Here is a 20230-nt window from a genome sequence, read left to right as displayed (position 1 = left end):
AAGGCATCTGGATGGGGACATGGATAGGAAGGGTTTAGAGGGATAGGGGCCGAATGCTGGTAAACGGGACTGGATTAGTTTAGGATATCGGGTCAGCATGGACGCGTTGGACCGAAGGGTCTGTTTCCATGCTGTACAACTCTGACTGACTCATGGATGATTATGTCTCTCTCGCTCTCTCTCTCTCTGTTCCTTGGCAACACACCCAATGCAAAAATTTGGCACCAGCCCCAGACTGCAAGGGCCTTTCCTCAGAATGTGTTCCTTGAGGGCAGTTGTGGGCACGGATTACCCATCCCAACATGCCCCTCCCATGCCCTCAAGAGGATGGTGTCGCAAACCCTAACGCAGCTTCCCAGTCTGGTTTCGTTCGCTCAACTGAGCTCTGGGTCAGACCTTGAGACGGGGGGCCATTGCCACGCACACCCCGACGCTGCGGGCTCCCGTGCCAGCCACTTCACCCGCACTCTCACTCCGGCCGTACCTGACGCCGACGTTCCCACGGTTGCTTCCCGAGCGAGTAGCGACAGGGTTTTCCTGCCACGATGAACGTGCCAGGAATCCCCACCCAGTCTAGACTCTGGGGTTGCCCAAAATGACGTCGGTCTGAGAGGTGCGGCAACAGACGTAGGCCGCTCTGCCCATCTGCTCAACTCTGCCCCTCAACAGATGATCTCTGCTTCGAATCCTGCCCCCCCAGCCCCCTCCCTCCATATCCTTCGATTTCCCCTTCCTGATGAAAACCTCCAGACTTTACGACCCGACTGCCCTTCCGCGGGAAAGAATTCGGCAGATTCGTTCCCGTCTGAGAGAAGAAATTCCTCCTCACCACCCCTGTCACTCTGAGATTACTCTGTTCAGCCCATCTTTTTCATGCTTAACCAAGTACCCCGGAGCTGAACTACTTCCATGTGGCTGCGTTTGGCTCCCAAACTGTTCGCGGGATTCCGGCTGTGCTCCGATCAGTTACTCTGCAGAGTTGTAGCATTTTCACACTCCCGATCCTTTGAAGTACACTCCATTTGTCTCCCCTGTCACCCATAACAGAGGCGATGTGGGAATATTGTCTCCCCAGTTCAGAGGTCATGTTGCAGCTGTCTGGGACATTAGGTAGGTTCCCTTTATAATACTGAGCGCAATTCTCGTCTCCCTGCTTAGGGAAGGATGTAGTTCGAGGGTGCAGAAAAGATTCACCGGGATGTCGGAGGGTTTGAGCTACAGGGAGAGGCTGGGGCTGTTTTCCCTGGAGGGTCAGAGGCTGAGGGGGTGACCTTATACAGGTTTATAACATCATGAGGGGTGTGGATAGGGGTGAATAGACAAGGTCTTTCTCCCCAGAGCCCAAAATTAGAGGGACATAGGTTTAAGGTGAGAGGGGGAAAGGGACCTGAGGGGTAACGTTTTCCCACAGAGGGTGGTGCGTGTGTGGAACGAGCTGCCAGAGGAAGTGGTGGGGGCTGGTACAGAGACAGCATTTAAAAGGCATCTGGATGGGGACATGGGTAGGAATGGAGTCACTGCAGGATTCCCAGCCTCTGACCCGCTCTTGTAGCCGCTTGTTGATATAGCCTGGTTCTGTTGAGTCTGTGGTCAATGGTAACCCCCAGGATGTTGATAGTGGGTCGGGGGGGGATGGGGGGGGGGAAGCAGTGATGGGAATGCTAGATTCTCTCTCGTTGGTCACAGCCTGGCGCTTGTGGGGTGTGAATGTTGAGGGTAAAGGGGTTGAATTTTGACTCCTGACATTTCAGAATGTTTGGCGTCGTTCTTAGAGAGGGTAGAGCCTGTGTGTTTTTAGTCAAAATCCCTTTGCGAACCATGAACAGCAACCGGGAATTGCTGTAAAGATGAACAAAGTAACAAAGCACAGTTCTGTCAAGTTGGCTTTCGCTAACGGGATAGTTGGCTATTCCCGTCAACCAGAATCCTAGCCCACATGGGAGTGCAGGGACGGAAATGTCCCAGAGTCCCCAGTTGCCGTACCTCTGATCCCCCACTGAAATAGTAGTGTAGGAACCGGCTGGGTACTGGGGGTGGGAGGAGGGGAACCACATACCTGTGTGCGTCTCGAGGATGTGTACAGTGTCCCCCACCTGCAGTGACAGCTCCAATTCCTGAGCGGCATCATAGTTGTAGATGGCTGGTCCGGGAGGGGAGTGAAGGGCAAAAAGAGAGAGAGAGAGAGAGAGAGAGCGTTAGTTCCCGACCCCGAAGGGAGTGAGACAGGCGGAGCATGAAAGGCGCTGGCGTTCGGTGCGGGGAGGGGGGAACATTCGGCCCTTCCATTCTGCCCCCCGTTCAATACCACGATCATCCAACTCAGTCCCCTGCTCCCCGCGTTCACCCTTAAGTCTCAAGGCCTATAACCAACTCTTTCTGGAAAGCTTCCTATGTTTTGCGCTCGACTGCTTTTTTTTTCGGGCAGAGGCTCCCCATTTCTCCTCATCTCCTTGGACTGTGACCCCTCTGGCTCTGATCTCCCTCCCGGGTCATCAAGGGCATCTTTTACACTGCCTAGTCCCTGATAGAATTCGAGAGGTTTCTATGAGAGCCCACTTCCTCAATTCTTCGAAATTCCAGTGAAAACAATCTGAGCCCAACCCAGTCTTCACCACTCCCAGGAATCAGTCTGAGAAATGCTTTGCCGCTCTCCCTCCATTCGCCAGGGCCCCCTCCCCTCAGATGAGGAGAACCGCGCCCCCCCCAAACTGCCCACATTCACACACACAATACTCCAGGGTGCAGCCTCTCCAATTGCAGAGAGACATCCCTGCTCCTGTACTCCGATCCTTGCGCCACGGAGAGGCCAACATCCCATTGGCCTTCCTCATTGCACCAAAGGTCTGTCTCCCATCAGCAGGAGACTCAGCCAGGAACAAAGGTATGAGACTACCACAGCTTTGCACCACATGATGTAGGAGCAGAATGAGGGCGTCTGCCCATTGGGTCCAATCCGTCATTGCGTCACGGCTGAGATATTTCTCAACCCCGTAACCCTTGATCCCCGAGCCAAGTAAGAACCACTCTATCTCTGCCCTTGAACACACTCAACAGTTTGACCTCGCTAGATTTCTGCACAGATTCACCTCCCTGCTGTAGGAAGGATGTTGTGAAACTCGAAAGGATCTAGAAGAAGATTAACAAGGACGTTGCGGGTTTGAGCTACAGGGAGAGGCTGGGGCTGTTTTCCCCGGAGCGTCGGAGGCTGAGGGAGTGACCTTATAGAGGTTTATAAGACCATGAGGGGCATGGGATAGGGTGAATAGTCAGGGTCTTTTACCTCCAGGGTAAAACTAGAGAGCGTGGGTTTAAGGTGTGGAAGCTGATACAGTTACATTTAAAAGGCACCTGGATGGGTACGTTGGGGGATATGTGCCAAACGCTGACAAATGGGACTAGATTGATCTAGGACTATCTCGTTGGTCTGAACGAGTTGGGCCGAAGGGCCTGTTTCTATGCTGCACAGCTCCACCACTCTGAGTGAAGAAATTCCTCCCCATCTCAGTTCTAAAGAACCGCCCGTTCACCCCGAGGCTGTGCCCTCGGGTCCGAGTCTCTCCTACTGAGGGGAAACATCTTCTCCCCGTCCCCTCTATCAGATTCCCCACCCCATCCTCCAAAACGCCATCGGGTGCAGACCCAGGGCCCTTGCCCGTTCCTCGCGTTGGCATGCCCTCCGTCATTGGCATGCGACAGGCATGGGAGCGTGCCCACCGGCGCATGTTGTACACCTTCCTCACCTCCCTGCTCTGCTCTCCCTCCGCTCTGAGGGTGGGGAGGTTGGGGGGGAGGCATCCGGATGAGGTAAGGGCAGCCGAGAGCCAGCTAGCCATCCCCATCAACATTTGCTGCTGGAACACGATGTTACTGAGAGGGAGAGAGAGAGATGGGGCGGCGGTGGTTGGTCGGGGGTGGGGGGGGGGGGGGGGGGGCCCAAGCCTACAATTCTGACAAAGGGCAGCTTCTTGGCATGGAGAAGGAACAAGAATCCGATTGTCTCTCCAAAGGGGAAGCTACCGAGTCAACAAGAAACATTAAAAAAAGAAACTGAGCACCCGGACGGTTTCCGCCTGAGCCCACCCTCACTGCCTGTTTCTTGAAAAAGAAACAAATAAACAATCCATTTGTAGGCCCAGCATTTATTCCACCCCTTAAATACCACCCCCCCCCCCAAGAAGCTGGAGGTAAGCCCGCTGCAGTCTGTGTGGTGTAGAGAACCCCCCCCCCCCCCCCCCCACAAACGCAGTGCCGGTAGGGAGGCAGTTCCAGGATGTCGGACTCAGCGATGCTGAAGGGGCGGCCTGAGGGGAGGACTCGGGCCAGGGTTGTGGGGGGGGGAGCGGGTGGTTCTGGAAACGGTCCCGAATTTTAATCGCTTGGCTTCCAATGAAGCAGCAACTCCCCCTCGCATTCCTCAAACGACATGTCCATCCTGGGCCTCCTGCAGTGCCACAATGATGCCACCCGAAGGTTGCAGGAACAGCAACTCATATTCCGCTTGGGAACCCTGCAGCCCAATGGTATCAATGTGGACTTCACCGGCTTCAAAGTCTCCCCTCCCCCCACTGCATCCCAAAACCAGTCCAGTTCTTCCCCGCCTCCCTAACCTGTTCTTCCTCTCACCCATCCCTTCCTCCCACCCCAAGCCGCACCTCCATTTCCTACCTACTAACCTCATCCCACCTCCTTGACCTGTCTGTCTTCCCTGGACTGACCCATCTCCTCCCTACCTCCTCACCTATACTCTACTCTCCACCTATCTTCTTTTCTCTCCAATTTCGATCCGCCTTCCCCTCTCTCCCTATTTATTCCAGAACCCTCACCCCATCCCCCTCTCAGATGAAGGGTCCAGGCCCGAAACGTCAGCTTTTGTGCTCCTGAGATGATGCTTGGCCTGCTGTGTTCATCCAGCTACACACTTTGTTATCTTTACTCTAATTATGTGTCAAGGGATCGACTACAGACTACTGGTTCTCAACTTCCGGCACCAGATTCTAACACTGGAAATTTTCTAGGCATACAATGGTCTTTGTAAAGGATGGACAATGGGCCTAATATGGCTGCAGTGATCAGCTGACCACACTTTGTCTCAACTTCAGGTCAATAATATCTGACTTAAAGATATTTGTGGAATTTGAGTTAACTCACAACTGGACAGAAAGCGTCAGACATAAAAAGTTGCCTGTAAGTCAGAAAGACAGGGAAGCCAGACTCCGGAATACGCAACTGAGCTGTATCTCTCCCCACACTGCGAAGCCTGAGGATGGGTCCCGACCTGAAATGTCAACTTTCCCTGCTCCTCTGATGCTGCCTGGCCTGCTGTGTTCGTCCAGCCCCGCACTGTGTTGTCACAGACTCGAGCAGCTCTTGCTATCTCTGAGCTGTATCTGAGTAGCTTTCTAGCAGTAGGCTCAGAGAGCAAGATGTCAAATAAACAGCCAAGAGCTCGCTTCAATTGTAACAACTCAAGGGCTCAGAGAACTTAATAGAAGCTGTATCTTCCCACTGTAATGGAAACACTCTTGCTAAACTTATTACCTGTGTTTGTGCACGTGCTAGGTCTCATGTTCTTTTCATTTTTTTCCAGCATTAGTAAGTAATAAAATTCCCGTTATATTAAGAAAACCTTGTAATTGCCCCCCTGACTTTAACTGTCCTTTAATAGGAGCGTGAGCTGGACATAAAAGGGGGAGACGGCTCTCACCTCCTAGCCCCTCATTTGGTCATAACCAGCTGAAATTTGACTTCAAAGCTCTGACAGACCCTTTCAGATTTGGCTAGCCCTTCCCAGCCTTGTTCACAAATTGCAGAAGAGATAGATTTGGGGAAAGTGCTCCATTCGAAGTGCCCTCAACCCTCAAAAGTTCACTACTTTTGTTTTGAGGGTTATCAAAGAAGATAAAGATGCTCAAAATAAGTGCTCCAAACTCCCCGATTTATCTGCTTTCTAGACCCAGTTTGGCAAATACAAAAGAAAAAAACTGGGTTTCATTGTCAGCAAAAAGCTATTATTTGTCACAAATAATCAGATTCTAGCTATAGCAAACATCGTGAAGTCCAGACTCTCCTTTCACAGACAGACAAAGGCAGAGGGAAAAAAGACATGGGTGTTCTGGATGGAGATGAAGAGTGGGAAAACATTTTCCATTTCACAAGGCTTGCTGCGATAATTCTTGCACTGGTCAGAACATCGCTTCTCCATCATCCTTCTCAAGATGCTTCCGTCAGTTTACAAGTGGGAAAGGGTGACTGGATCGCATAGAAACAGTTCCCTGACTTATCATTTGAAATTCACAGCTTAGGGAGAGGTGAACTCACCTTCTTCAAGCTTATAGTGGTTTTTTTTTACTGCAGAGAACAGAGACACCCCTGAACTGACGCTGATGTGTGCCTCGCTCACTTCTTCAAGCAGGCCAGCTACCTAAGAACGAATTAAATAACTGTTGGCTGGCAGAAGACCCACATCATTGGTGACTGCTCACTAAGACACGTGCCGCCAAGGAGAGGTCCATTTGTGCCCAATGTCACATCTCCAGTTCGTCTGCACACTACACATCCATGAGCAAGCAGCTGTGTAAAACAATGCTTTTACAATAAGGCTCACGAAGCATGTGAGCATGTTACAACCCACCAGCCAATCCATGCTGTGTGTTTGTTTTGATGCAGTGCCCTTCTCTTTTCAGTCCGCCGTTAAAAAGACAGGAACAAAAGAACAGAGGGAGAGAAAGAGCAAGTCCCGCATTTTCAGGAGCTGTTCGAAAAGTGTGGCCCTTAGCTAATGTTTTGGTCATTCCCGGGTAAAAGCTAATTAGGACGTGAGAGGGGCAGAACGGGCTTGAGAAATTCTGCAACCTACTATTGAAGAAAAGGGAGCAAGTGCGAGAAAGCCAGATTTCAGCGGATGCAGTAAGTTAGTCTGATCCCTCAATCTGTAGATCCCTTGAGAGAGTGAAATTGCAGGCATGGTCCTTAGGGGGAAATGGCAGAAAACTGGGGACTCTTACCAGTGCAGGCGCAAAATGTAGCCGAAAAGCCTCCTTTGGGCGGCTATACAAATGCACACCCCTGATGAAGCCGCAAGCATTGACTACAGCCGCAGGCACAGTGGGAGAGATCAAGAATGTGACCTTTATTTTTCGTCCTCAGTTTACAGCCAATAGTCTGTTAGCTGACTTGGTTCTGAGCCATTTGTCGTTCTTGCGATCATGTCCTGATCGGCACAGTTCCAAACGTTTCAACGGGGCAGCTTTTGTGCTCCAGTTAGTATTGTCAAACAGCAACGTTTTAGGCAAAAATCCACCCCCCAGCACACCCCTCCAGTTTTAAAATATCAATCGCCAAAGCAGTGACCGTGCATGTGTGTGTGAGTGTGTGTGTGTGAGTGTGTGTGAGAGAGGGTCTGTGTGTGTGTATGTGTGAGTGTGTGTGTATATGTGCATGAGTGTGTGTGTGTGTGTGAGTGAGTGTGTGTGTGCGCGCGTGTGTAAGAGTGTGTGTGTGTGCGTGTGTGTGTGTGTGTATGTGTACGGGTGGGAGAGTGAGTGAGAGAAAGTGTGTGTGTGTGTGTGTGTCTTTGTGTGTGTGAGAGTCTGTGTGTGTGTGTGTGTGTGTGTGTGTGTGTGTGAGTCTGTGTGAGTATGTGTGTTTGAGTGTGTGTGTGTGTTTGATTGTGTGTGTGTGCGTGCGTGTGTGTGTGTGTGAAAGTGTGTGTATGAGAGTCTGTGTGTGTGTGTGTGTATGTGCATGAGTGTGTGTGTGTGAGTGTGTGCGTCTTTGTGTGTGTGAGAGTCTGTGTGTGTGTGTGTGTGAGAGTCTGTGTGAGTATGTGTGTTTGAGTGTGTGCGTGTGTTTGATTGTGTGCGTGTGCGTGCGTGTGTGTGTGTGTGAAAGTGTGTGTATGAGAGTCTGTGTGTGTGTGTGTATGTGCATGAGTGTGTGTGTGTGAGTGTGTGCGTCTTTGTGTGTGTGAGAGTGTGTGTGTGTGTGTGTGTGTGCGCGTGTGTATGTGTACAGGTGAGAGAGTGAGTGGGAGAAAGTGTGTGTGTGAGAGAGTAAGTGAGAGAGAGAATGTGAGTGTGCGCATGTGTGTCAGAGAGGGTGAGTGAGAAAGAGAGAGAGAGTGTGAGTGTGCGTGTGTGAGTGAGTGTGAGTGTGTGTGAGAGAGAATGACAGTGAGTGAGTGTGTGCGTGCGTGAGTGAGAAAAAGAGAGAGAGAGAATGTGTGTGTGCACGTGCGAGTCGGTGTGTGTGTGAGAGAGTGTGTAACTGTGCACGTGAGTATGTGTGAGTGGGTGTGAAAATTGAAGTTTACAGTATCGGTTGGCTGAGTAGACCCACCCAAGCTGAAACCACTGAGCACAGCTCGATAGGTCCCACTGTAATATTATTGCATGTTTTACTGGGTGTGGCTGCCGAAGCCAGACTCCCATTAGAGTGGGAGTGGATTTTATCTTCCAGACTGTGTCAGTTCGCTCCGAGGAACTACTCCCAGGGCAGGGGCAGTACAAGTTTAGACACAGAGTAAAGCTCCCTCTGCACTGTCCCACATCAAACACTCCCAGGGACAGCACAGGGTTAGATACAGAGTAAAGCTCTCTCTACACTATCCCCCCATCAGACACTCCCAGGGACAGGGACAGCATGGGGTCAGATACAGAGTAAAGCTCCCTCTACACCGTCCTCTGAAAACAAACTCATTCAGACTGTGAAAAGGAGGAAGCTGGTGCCTTCAGAGTGCCGCCTCATTGACCAATGAGCATCAGCGCCGACCAGTCAGGATCCTTCCCTGTTGCAGCTAAAATTGGCGTTTGCCCCTTCAACGTGTGGCATTTCTGCACGGGCTCCTGATGACCACGTGATCGGACCAAACAATGAGCTTCAGAGAGTCGGAAACAGAACAGAAGGAGATTCTCTGACAGCCAGGAAGAATTTGGATGTAGATCAGAGCTCCTTAAACGGGCAGCACAGTGAACGGTGACTCATTCGGTCCAACCCCTCCGTGCTGACCAGATAATCCTAAACTAAATCTAGCCCCATTTGCCGGCATTTGACCCCAATCCCTCTAAACCCTTCCTATCCATGTCCCCATCCACAAATGCTGTCACTGTACCAGCCCCCACCCCTTCCTCTGGCAGCTCATTCCATACACGCACCACCCTCTGTGTGAAAATGTTACCCCTCAGGTCCCTTTTAAATCTTTCCCCCGCTCACCTTAAACCTATGCCCCTCTAGTTTTGGACCCCCCTACCCTGGGGATAAAGACCTTGTCTGTTCTCCCTACCCATGCCCCTCATGGTTTTATAAACCCCTATAAGGCCACCCCCACAGCCTCCGACGCTCCGGGGAAAATAGCCCCCCTGCCACATCCCTGTAAATCTTTTCTGAACCCTTTCCAGTTTCACAACATCCTTCCTGTAGCAGGGAGACCGGGATTGAACGCAGTATTCCAAAAGGGGCCCTGACCAATGTCCTGTAGAGCCACAACATGACCCTCCCAACTCCCTCTACTCAACGCACTGACCAATAAAGGCGAGCGTACCGAACACCTTCCTCACCGCCCTGTCTACCTGCAACTCCACTTTCAGGGAGCTATGTACCTGCCCCCCCAAGGTCTCTCTGTTCAGCAACACTCCCCAGGGGCCCTGTGCTTAGGACAAGCCAGGCAATTCACAAATGGACCACAAAACTCAGGGAGTGAACTTCTCACTGCAGCTTGTGTTGGAAACCATCAAAAACGGCACAGATCACATGGAGAGACAGAGAGAGAGCGTGAGCTTCAGAGCATTTTGAAAGATCTTAGGGAACACAGAAGGGCCACATTCAAATAACAACACCAGACACAAAGTAGGACAGTCACAGACTTAGCAACAGGGTCAGCGCTGAGGGAGCGGGCACTGTCGGAGGGTCAGCGCTGAGGGCGCGGGCACTGTCGGAGGGTCAGTGCTGAGGGAGCGGGCACTGTCGGAGGGTCAGTGCTGAGGGAGCGGACGCTGTCGGAGGGTCAGTGCTGAGAGAGCGGGCGCTGTCGGAGGGTCAGTGCTGAGGGAGCGGGCGCTGTCGGAGAGTCAGCGCTGAGGGAGCGGGCGCTGTCGGAGGGTCAGCGCTGAGGGAGCGGGCGCTGTCGGAGGGTCAGCGCTGAGGGAGCGGGAGCTGTCGGAGGGTCAGCGCTGAGGGAGCGGGCGCTGTCGGAGGGTCAGTGCTGAGGGAGGGGGCACTGTCAGAGAGTCAGTGCTGAGGGAGCGGGCACTGTCGGAGAGTCAGTGCTGAGGGAGCGGGCACTGTCGGAGGGTCAGTGCTGAGGGAGTGGGCACTGTCGGAGGGTCAGCGCTGAGGGAGCGGGCACTGTCGGAGGGTCAGCGCTGAGGGAGCGGGCACTGTCGGAGGGTCAGTGTGTCGGGAAGCAGAGGGCCGTTGAACAGTGGAATCCCTGCTATGGTAACTAGAAGGCCTTGATTGAATGCTGCTATAGTGAGTGCCTCAGATAGCCGTGTGGCGAAGAGATTGCGAGGCATTGTTCTGTAAACACAGGCTCTATATCTGCCTTCTCCAGCATCCCCTATCACTACCGCTCCCCCCCAATCCCACACACGAGACATCTTCGCCTCCCGAGCACTCAAGGCCCTTATCACCTCCCAGCACAAACATCTGAGCCTGTAACCTTGGGGATGCTCTGCTCGTCACAGGGTAAACAGGGCCAGCCAGCCTGAGTCAGCAATTCTTGGGAAGCAGGCACAGAGTGGGGGAGGGAGAGGGAGGGGGAAAGAGAGAGAGCGAGAGATGGAGGAAGAGAGAGGAAGAGAAAGAGAGAGAGGCCGAGCGAGAGTGGGGAGGGGAAGAGAGAGACAGACAGGAGGGGAGGGAGAGAGCTGGACAGACTGTGAGAGGGGGAGATACAGGCAGAGACAGAGAGAGGGAGAGACAGAGAGGGAGAAAGAGAGAGAGGAAGAAGGGGAGTGGGAGAGGCAGGGGCAGACTGAAACAGAGGGGAAAGAGAGAGAGGGGGAGTCTGTCAGAGAGACACATAGAGGCAGCGAGATGGTGAGAGACAGACTGCAAGTGAGAAACAGAGAGAGACTGTGAGAGAGAGGGATAGAGAGACAGAGGTGGCCGGGGTGGGTGGGGGGCAAAGGTCGAGGAGGAGAGGCAACGAGAGAGAGAGAGTGAGGCAGAGAGGGCAGCGATAGGGTGAGGGGGTTCAGGAGACAGCTGCAGAGACAGTGTGATAGAGAGAGAGAGAGAGAGAGAGAGACAGAGAGATGGAGAGAAACTGGGAGAGAGTGAGAGACTGGGAGAGAGACAGACAGAGGGATGTAGGGGATGAGACAGTGACAAAGCGAGGGACAGAGACAGAAGGGGGGAGGGAGAGAGAGAGGGAGAGTGACATGGAGAGACAGACATAGAGATAGAGTCACAAGCAAACAGAGACAGGGAGAGCGAGCTGCAGACACTGGTCCATAGGATCAGGTCGGGCCAGACCAGGAGCCTGGAAATGGCGGAGTTTTGACATCTGGGACATGATTGTCGGGGGGGTGGTGGGTGCAGTGGGGACAGCAGCCGGACAGGGAGGTATAGAGAGAGGGGGAGAGAGAGGAAGGGAGACAGAGGGAGTGCGGAGTAACAGGTCTCTCTGACAAAGTGTGTAGATGACGGAGGAGCCCATTAGAAAAAAAATTGGAAGTTTCCAGGGCGACCGACTTTCTGACCACACGAGTCATAATTCCGAGGGATTTGTCCCGGGGGAGTCGGTGGGTGTGGGGCGGGATTGCGGGATGGCCCTGGCCAGGAATTTTGACAATTCCTTCAGCTGCTTTCCGAGGCTGCGATCCTGTATGGTGGCTGCAGGCGGCCCTGTTGGCACGGTTGCTAAGTCTTTGGCCTAACCTACCACATGGTCAAGATTTCACCTTTCACCTTGGGGCTAACACGCAATCGGAGGGGGGTGGCGGGGTGCTGAGATGGCATGTGAGGCGAGGGGGGCAGGGAAAGCATGGAAGGAGGCCATTTTGAACCCGAAACCCGGGGCCTCTCCAGGCTCCAGGATCCCACGATGTCTGAGACGAGTGGGATTTAAACACCAAAAAGAAAAATGGCCACCAACGGCTTCCTGGGCCACTTGCCCCGCACGAGGTTTCGAGGCTTCCCCGGAAACGGTGACTCCTCTCCGTGGATCCCACGGGCCTACATGAGACACCAGGCCTGATAAAGCCACCTCAGGGAGTGGTTGGTTGGCGTGGCAACGAGGCCCGCACTGGACCCTGAGGCCTAATGGTTAACACTACTTTGAACAGAGGTTCTTTCTGCCCATGGTCTGCTTTGCCAGAATCCCGCCCCAAACCCCCCACGACATGGAAGAGGAAAATCTGTCTGCAGCTTAATCCCGCAAGGATTAATCCACACACCTTTTGAGAGCCTCGGAACAGAAATTGTGGACAACTGGCTTCCTTCAGGCAGCAGGGCAGTTGGGGTTGGAATGCTGACCTCTCACCTCTGCCCTTTCACACCCAAGGGGCTGATGCTAGAGCGACAACCTGGTCTGTTTCCCCTCTGAGCAGGGTCACGGTCCAACAGGGTTAGGAGGCTCATGGGAGGGGCACACCTCAAACCAGAGGTGACAAGATGGCCGACGGCTTCTTGGCCACGTTCCCACAGAAATGGCCGCCAAGGAGATGATGGGACAGGATGTATCCCGTGGCGGGAGGGCGGGGAGAGGTGGTGGTTGGCAGCCCTGAGCGAGAGGGAGGTGAGTCGTGGGGACACGTCTTCGGAACTCCCCTCCCTCCCTTCCCTGCTTCGGAGGGAAGGCGGAGCTGCATTGACGCGGCGCCTACTGTGACCTGCTGGCGCCCCTGAGAGCTAGCCCCGGCCAGGAGGCTGCCTCTTGAAGTAGTGGCATGGCGGCAGGGGGGAAACCAGGCACACGCAGCGAGATCCCACAATCTGAGAATGTGGAGGCCTTTCAGCCCATTGAGCCCACTCTGCCACTCAGTGGCGGATTAGATCATCCCCAATTCCGACTTTCCCAAATTTTGCCCATGGCTGCCCCCTCCCAAATCTCCATCCTGATTAAAATCTTCCTTGGCCTTGAGTAGAGTTCACAATCCAGGCCCCACAGCCCACTGTGGTAAAGAATTCCACAGATGTACTCCCCTCATCTCTCCTCATCTCTTAATTAAATGGCGGACCCTTTACTCTGAGCTTACACCCTGTGGTCCTAGATTCTCCCACACACCCTCTCCTCATCTCCCCACTGTCCAGTCCCTTTAACGACCTTGTTTGTTTCAATAATGTTGCCTCTTATTCTTCTAAAAGAGTACAGGCCTTGGCCTACTCTGCCTCCCCTCATTAGGCAGTCCCTCAGCCAAATGAACCTACTGTGGGCTACCCCTGCTTGGATACGAGGCCCCAAACCCGTTCACAGCATCCCGACTGTGCGGCCTGTCTGCCATTGGTGGCTTTCCCGGCGCGGCCACGCTGTGTCAAAACCCGAGCTCCTGAGCTGCCTTCCTGTCTCGGGATGGAGAAATGCACCAATGGCGAAATTTCCTCTCTCCATTTCCCCACCGCTGTGCCATTTCCAAACACTCCTGTACCACTTCTTCCCACCACCTCAGCGGCCCACTCCTTTGGTCATGGCCGAGCGAGCGGGCTGACGTTCAACGGATGGAGTATGGAGCGGGGGAGGTGTCCTCACTCCAACTGGAAAGCGGTGTATTCCATACAAGGAGAAAGACTGAGGGGCAGAGGGATCTGGGGGACTTGATACATGAGTAGGGAAGGGAGGAGGGAGCGGGATGAGCTGAAGGCCCACCTGAGCAACTCGGACTCCTCCCATGCAGCTTCAATCTGGCTGCGGCCCATTTAGCCCAGTGAACCTATCCCGCCTCCCGTGACTGACACTTAAAACTACACACCCCCTCCACTCGCCTGCCCCCTCCCTGCAATTCTCCAATCTCAAATCTAGTCTACTTCCAGTGGCTCAGGTGGGCCGAATGGCCTGTTCCTGTGCTGTATCAGTTTCTCCGCCAGTCCCTGAGGCCCCCCTCAAACTCAGCCCAAAATGGCAGGCCCGTCCTTCCCCATCTTTCATCCTGGCTCTGAGCGCCAGCCTAGACCTGAGAGGTTCGGAAGAGCAGAGTGATGCCGTGGCTGCATGGTGAACCGGGAGCATTGGCTTCCGTGGGACGGGAGTCACGTGGACTGAGTGGCAGTTTCCCCTCCAACCCCTCCGACACGCACTCACACACACACACACACACACACACTCACTCACACGCTCACACACACACACACACTCTCTCTCCCCCACACACAAACACACACACACTCACACGCTTGCACACACACACAGAAACACACAGAGACACACAGACACACACTCACACACACACAGACACACACACACAGACACACACACACTCTCACACACACACTCACTCACACAGACACATACACACACTCTCACACACACACATACACACACTCACACACACACACACACACACACACACACACACACACACAGTCCCACACACACTCTCACACACACACAGACACACACCAACACACAGACAGACAGACACACACACACACACCAATGACCCGTCCTGACTGTGCCAGGGTTGACAGTCACTGGCACTGTGCCAACCCTGACCCATCTCCTTCTCCAACACTACCCCAACACTTCTCTCTCTCTCTTCCCCTGCTCTCCCCCCAGGACAGCATTTGTCCCAGTGTGGCGAGGGCACAGTTAAGAGTTGACCCTGGGGGCACTTGTCGATCCGTGAATCACAGGGGATATCAATGAGCCCCTTCCCTGGAAAGGGGTGCTCTTTGTGAGCTAACTTTCTGGACCCCTCGGCTTTGCAGAGCGAGGGGTTGGCCCCAACTGAGTGTTACAGACTGGGCATGTTGCAGGGTCCAGGACTATGCGCTGAGGAATGGACTATAGCTGGGGCAGCAGGTGGCATGGCATGCTGTCGGGGGGGGGGGGGGGGGGGGGGGGGGGGGGGTGAAGACCACTGTTTGAGGTACCCCTGCTGAAAGTTAACGGGGGTCTGTTCAGTTACTGGACCCTCTTAGTGCCTCAAACATTCGCACTGTATGTGTGAGGGAGGTCTTTGATATTGTGAATTGAGTCGAAATCTAATGTTTTGTGGTTAGTTGGTATGCAAACAGTGCAGAACCGAACTGCCTCTGTAGCAATGTATATATAGAGAGGTTTCTTTTAATAAGTAAAGAACAGTTTTGAAATTCAAATAAATAAAAGCAACACCACCCCGGGTGAAAGCCAATAATCGTGAGACATGGTTCAAAACTTGATCCCGCCAACGCACAGAATATGCTGGAAGGGAGAGAGAGAGAGAGAGAGAGAGACTCCAGGCAGAATTTTTGAGAACGGAGAGAAAGAGAGAGATAAAACTGTGCTTTCTACGCAGTGCAAAGTCTTTGAATGCGTTGGACTTTCACCCAGGCAACCGAAGCCAGCGAGAAAGAGTTGAATTAAAAACGTGAGAATCACTCACCCACCCCGTATCTCTCGCCTTTAGCAGGGAGCCAGTGAGACATGACCTGCCTCTTTTTTCTCAATCACTTTGCCATCAAAGCTTGCTCTGCAAGGGCTTGCCCCTCTGGGTCACATTGTTCGAACTTTCAGAGCTCCCGTGAGGTGCTCTCACTCAATCCTCTCCTCCAAAAGGCAGACAGGCTGGCTCGCTCGCTCTCTCTCTCTCTCTCTCACTCTCTCTCACTCTCTCTCACTCTCTCTCACTCACTCACTCACTCTCTCTCTCACTCACTCACTCACTCACTCACTCACTCACTCTCTCTCTCTCTCTCTCTCTCTCCCCCACAGACCAGCTGATGAATGAACTTCCCATTTAAACAATGGCTAGAGCACAGCAATACTGCCAAATCTCTCCCCTACCCAATAATAAAACTGCATTTGTCACACCCTTTTAAGCTGCAATCCCTCTGACAAACACAGAGAGAGAGAGAGAGAGAGAGAGAGATGCAGTCATGGAGCAAGAAACCCAACTCTACAAGATCATCTCTTTTCAACCGATGTTTTCTATCGAGGGGCTCGAAGGGTATGACAGGGTGCAGTGTGTACTCTGCCTTACTAGAGGGGCTGATGTGAAGGGGGAAGGCTTCAATTTAACGAGGCTCACCAGTTATATTGATGCCAGGCAGTGACCATCTCCAACGAGAGAGAATCTAACCATCGCCCCCCTCGACATTCAATGGTGTTACTGTCTCTAACATCCCCCACGCTCCCCGCCCCCACCTCACTACCAACATCCAGGGGGTTACCACTGACCATAAGCTAAGCAGGACCAGCCCCACAGAAACACAGCGGCTACAGGAGCGGGTCAGGGGCTGGGAATAGCTCCCCTCCTGACTCCCCCCCCCCCAAAGCCTGTCCCACCATCGACAAGTCAGGAGGGCGATGAAATACTCAGAGATAATGGGAACTGCAGATGCTGGAGAATCTGAGATAACAGAGTGTGGAGCTGGATGAACACAGCAGGCCAAGCAGCATCTCAGGAGCACAAAAGCTGACGTTTCGAGCCTAGACTCTCTGATGAAGGGTCCAGGCCTGAAACATCAGCTTTTGTGCTCCTGAGATGCTGCTTGTCCTCCTGTGTCCATCCAGCTTCACACTTTATTATCTGTGATGAAATACCCCCCACTCGCCTCGGATGGGGGCAGCTCCAACAACACTCGAGAAGCTCGACACCATCAGGGACAGAGCAGCCCCCACCCCCCGGCGCTCGATTGGCCCCACACCCACAAACATGCCACTGCCCCCCCCCCCCACCGACGCTCAGCCACAGCAGTGTGTCCCGTCTACAAGATGCCCTGCAGCGACTCACCGAGGCCCCTCAGGCAGCACCTTCCAAACCCACCACCCACTTCCATCCAGAAGGACAAGGGGCAGCAGCTACATGGGAACACCCCCCCTCCCCCCCCCCCACAAGCTCACCCTCCGAGCCCCTCACCGTCCCCGACTTGGGAAATATATCAGCCGTTCCTTCAGCGTCGCTGGGTCAGAATCCTGGGACTCCCTCCCTGAGGGCACCGTGTGGGGGTCCCTACAGCACATGGGACTGCAGCAGCTCACCCCCACCTTCTCAGGGGGGGAACTAGGGGGAACAGGGCAATAAATGCAACACACACATCCCAGGAGTGAATAAAACCCAGTCCTGCATTTGGCTAGCGCCATTCCTGTCAGAAGGACTTTCTATTATGGCGAGGGAGCTTCATTTCGGAGTGCGGGCGCTGTCAAAATGCATGCACAGCAAGATCCCACACTGATGGGGAGAGCTTTGTTTCAGATGACGTTGAGGAGGGAGAAGTCTGGGAGTACAGCACCTCCTCCTCTGAGCGAGTTCCAGTATTGCACTGAAGGCCGGGTTTGGGATTCGAACCGTCCACGTTCAGACTCAGCGAGAGAGACAGGTAGAGAGATAGAGAGAGAGAGACAGATAGAGAGAGAGAGAGAGAGAGACAGAGTTAGAGATAGAGTGACACTGCCATACAGTGGCCATAGGCTGACACTGCAGGGTTGAGCAGAGGGGATCCCTCCCCCCAGGTAAGTGGGCAGATTCTCCGTTGGGCTCTTTCGGAGCTAACCAGTGGCTTTTCCATCGGAGTTAACGGGCTCAATGGCACACGGAGGCCATTCAGCCTACCATGTGAGTGCTAGCCCTTCCCACTTCATGCCTGGTCAGTCCCAGAGCAGCTGTAATACACAGGGAGACCCCAGAGGTAGAGTTCAGTCAGTTTACAGCAGATGGAGAGAGAGAGACAGACAGACAGACACACAGAGGGGAAGAGAGAGAGAGAGAGATGGAGAGAGAGGTGGGGATCGGAGAGAGAGTGTTCCAGAATGTGAGAGATAGAGGGAGAGTGCAAGAGAGAGAGAGAGAGGGGAGGGTGAGGAGTGCAAGAGAGAGGAGGAGAGGGAGAGAAGGGAGAGAAGAGAGGGAGAGAGAGGAGACAGAAGAGCGAGAGAGAAGAGAAGCAGAGAGCGGAGAAGAGAGAGAAGAGAGAGACAGACCAGAGAAATTCTGAGAGAGAGACAAAGAGAGAGGAGATACAGACAGAGAGAGAAAGGGATCATAAGAGGGATCAGAGTGTGAAACAGGAGAAAGATAGGGAGCGAGAGAGACAGAGTCATGGAGAGAGAGAGAGAGAGCGGGAGATAGAGGGAGAGACACAGTGAGCGTTAGAGACATTGCCCAGGTTCGCATCTCGTGCGACTGGCTTGAGGAGGTGCCAAGCATTTTGTAAGGGAGACCAGGCCGGGCGGGTGGGGGTGGGCGTAGGAGGGTGCAATAGTGTGTCCTGGAAGGAATGCGTGTCTCAGCAATCTAATGGGACCCATTGGCCGAAGGGACCGTCCAGAATCTTCTCCCGTGACATCACCTGAGTGCGCTTCTCAGCTGCTACGCCATTCCCACCTCAGCTGGTCGGCTACAGGAACCCTCGCCTTCAGCTTCCCCTCGACACAGCTGTCCTAACACCTTCCCGAGGAAGTGGTCTGCCTGTTGTTAAGAGGGGTATGCGTTGGCTGGTTGTGGTACATTTGGTGGGGATGGAATTCTGATCAGGAGGAGTCAGCCTCCCACTGCGGCCTACTCAACAGGCTTCAAGCCAAGGCCAGCCTTTATGGTGAAAACACGGCGTCTCATGCTACACAAACCATGCAGCCTCAGGGACCATGACAGAAGTGACACACAGAAATGAAACAGTTGGCACATCGAGGTGTACTTTTGAAATTTATTTCAGTTCTTTACACGGTCAGGATGATTACAATGTACAGACAGACGACATAGACAAACAGTGTTCATATCGGTATTTGTGGAAGCAGTGGCAGCCAGCCTGATACATTGGAATTCACCAAATGACGGAATGATATAGAGGCCGTTCAGCCCACTGTGGATGCCGAACTAGAAACAGCCTCTGATCGCTCCCTCTCTCCCCTGCCAAGCTCTCAAAAGACACCAACGCCCACTCCATGGAGGAAGTGATGGTGAGCGAACTTGGAAGATGCTAGTGTTGGTTTGCTTGGGTGAACGGGCAAAATAAGGCACTTTTCCAAAATGGTCCCCAAAGCAGGGGGGGGGGTTGGGTCTCACCCTTCCGTGCAGGAACGGGCCCTTCGAACAGAAACAGGAGTTGGGGGGTGTGGTGGAGGGGCCCCGTTTGGCCACCCTGGGCTGTTACTACATCCGAATGGATTTCTTAAATGGTTGGAGGTTGGAAAGCGTGGATGTACAAAAGGGGAATTTATCAGGCTCTGAAAGGTAATGCATAGCAAATGGGCTCGAGCCTGGCACCAGCTAACGTCTTGCTTCGATCATCATGGAGCGTGGTTAGAGAATGCACGTGCGCTTTCGGTCTCCTTAAATCAGGAAAGATGGTGGAGAAACTTCGAAATTCTATACCGCGGGGGCCCGAGGAAGCTCAGTCTTTGAGGCAGAGTTTGAGAGATTTCTGATGGACAGCAACGTGGGGACGGGGCCGGTCCAAGGCATCAAAGCGCTCAGAGGCAAGGCAGTCTTGATGGGCTGAATGGCCCACCGCCAATCAGCTTCGGCTTCACAACCCCCCCACCCCCATTTTCCCTTGGGGGCTGGAAGGGAAGGTGGCCTCGTATTGGCTTGAGTTTGGTTTTGGAAGGGGGGGGTCCTTGTTTCCGACCCGTGGAGCCAGTGTGGTGGGCGCCAAGGGAACAACTCAAGTGGCCGTGTGGGCGGTGGGGCATCGTGAGGGGCCACAACACCCCACGAGCTGGGCAGAGAAGGGCTGGAGGGCGTAATGTGGTGGCGGCATTGGGTTGGGGGAGGAGTTGGTTGGGGTGGCATCGGTCGGCATATGGGCCCCATGGCGAGGGACGGGCAATGGCTTGGGGTGGCACAGATATGGGCGCGAGGTGGCGGGCGTGGGCTGTTCTATGTTTGGCTCTGTTTCTTTTTCGAGGAAGAAAATACATTCCTCAACCAAGTCTCAGGGCAAGTTCAAAAGTCCCATGAAACCAGGCTGCAGGCCAACAGTTTTATTTGAAAACACTAGCTTTCGTAGCTCAGCTCAGGCGCAGCATGGAAGAGGAGATATACCAGCACAGAATTTATAAGCATAAAGCTAACAACCAACAAACAGCTCACTGGCTTCCTCCTGTTGGACCTTTAATCAGTTAGAACGGAAATGCAGGTTCCCACTGATTCAA

At 53.5% G+C, this 20230-nt stretch overlaps 1 protein-coding gene across 8 annotated transcripts in view; it reads right to left on the bottom strand.

The window, feature by feature from the left end:
* LOC125447967 (dedicator of cytokinesis protein 5-like) overlaps positions 1-15927 on the bottom strand; it is a 135257-nt gene extending 119330 nt beyond the window's left edge. For 5 of the 8 annotated variants that reach the window (XM_059643847.1, XM_059643849.1, XM_059643851.1 and 2 more), the window contains exons 1-2: positions 15522-15910; positions 2057-2140 (exon numbers count right to left, since the gene is read on the bottom strand). In XM_059643847.1, coding sequence (XP_059499830.1) covers positions 2057-2140; positions 15522-15564 — 127 coding nt within the window. In that variant the 5' untranslated portion in view covers positions 15565-15910. Of the gene's footprint in view, positions 1-2056; positions 2141-15521 lie in introns of all 8 variants that reach the window. The other 3 variants (XM_059643855.1, XM_059643853.1, XM_059643850.1) reach the window with 3 other exon arrangements.
* Positions 15928-20230: the final 4303 nt, after the last annotated feature.

Source organism: Stegostoma tigrinum, unplaced genomic scaffold, assembly GCF_030684315.1.
Source record: "Stegostoma tigrinum isolate sSteTig4 unplaced genomic scaffold, sSteTig4.hap1 scaffold_291, whole genome shotgun sequence".
Classification (NCBI taxonomy): Eukaryota; Metazoa; Chordata; class Chondrichthyes; order Orectolobiformes; family Stegostomatidae; genus Stegostoma; species Stegostoma tigrinum.
Note: the sequence above shows the minus strand (reverse complement) of the source record. Positions and strands in the feature narration are given on the sequence as shown.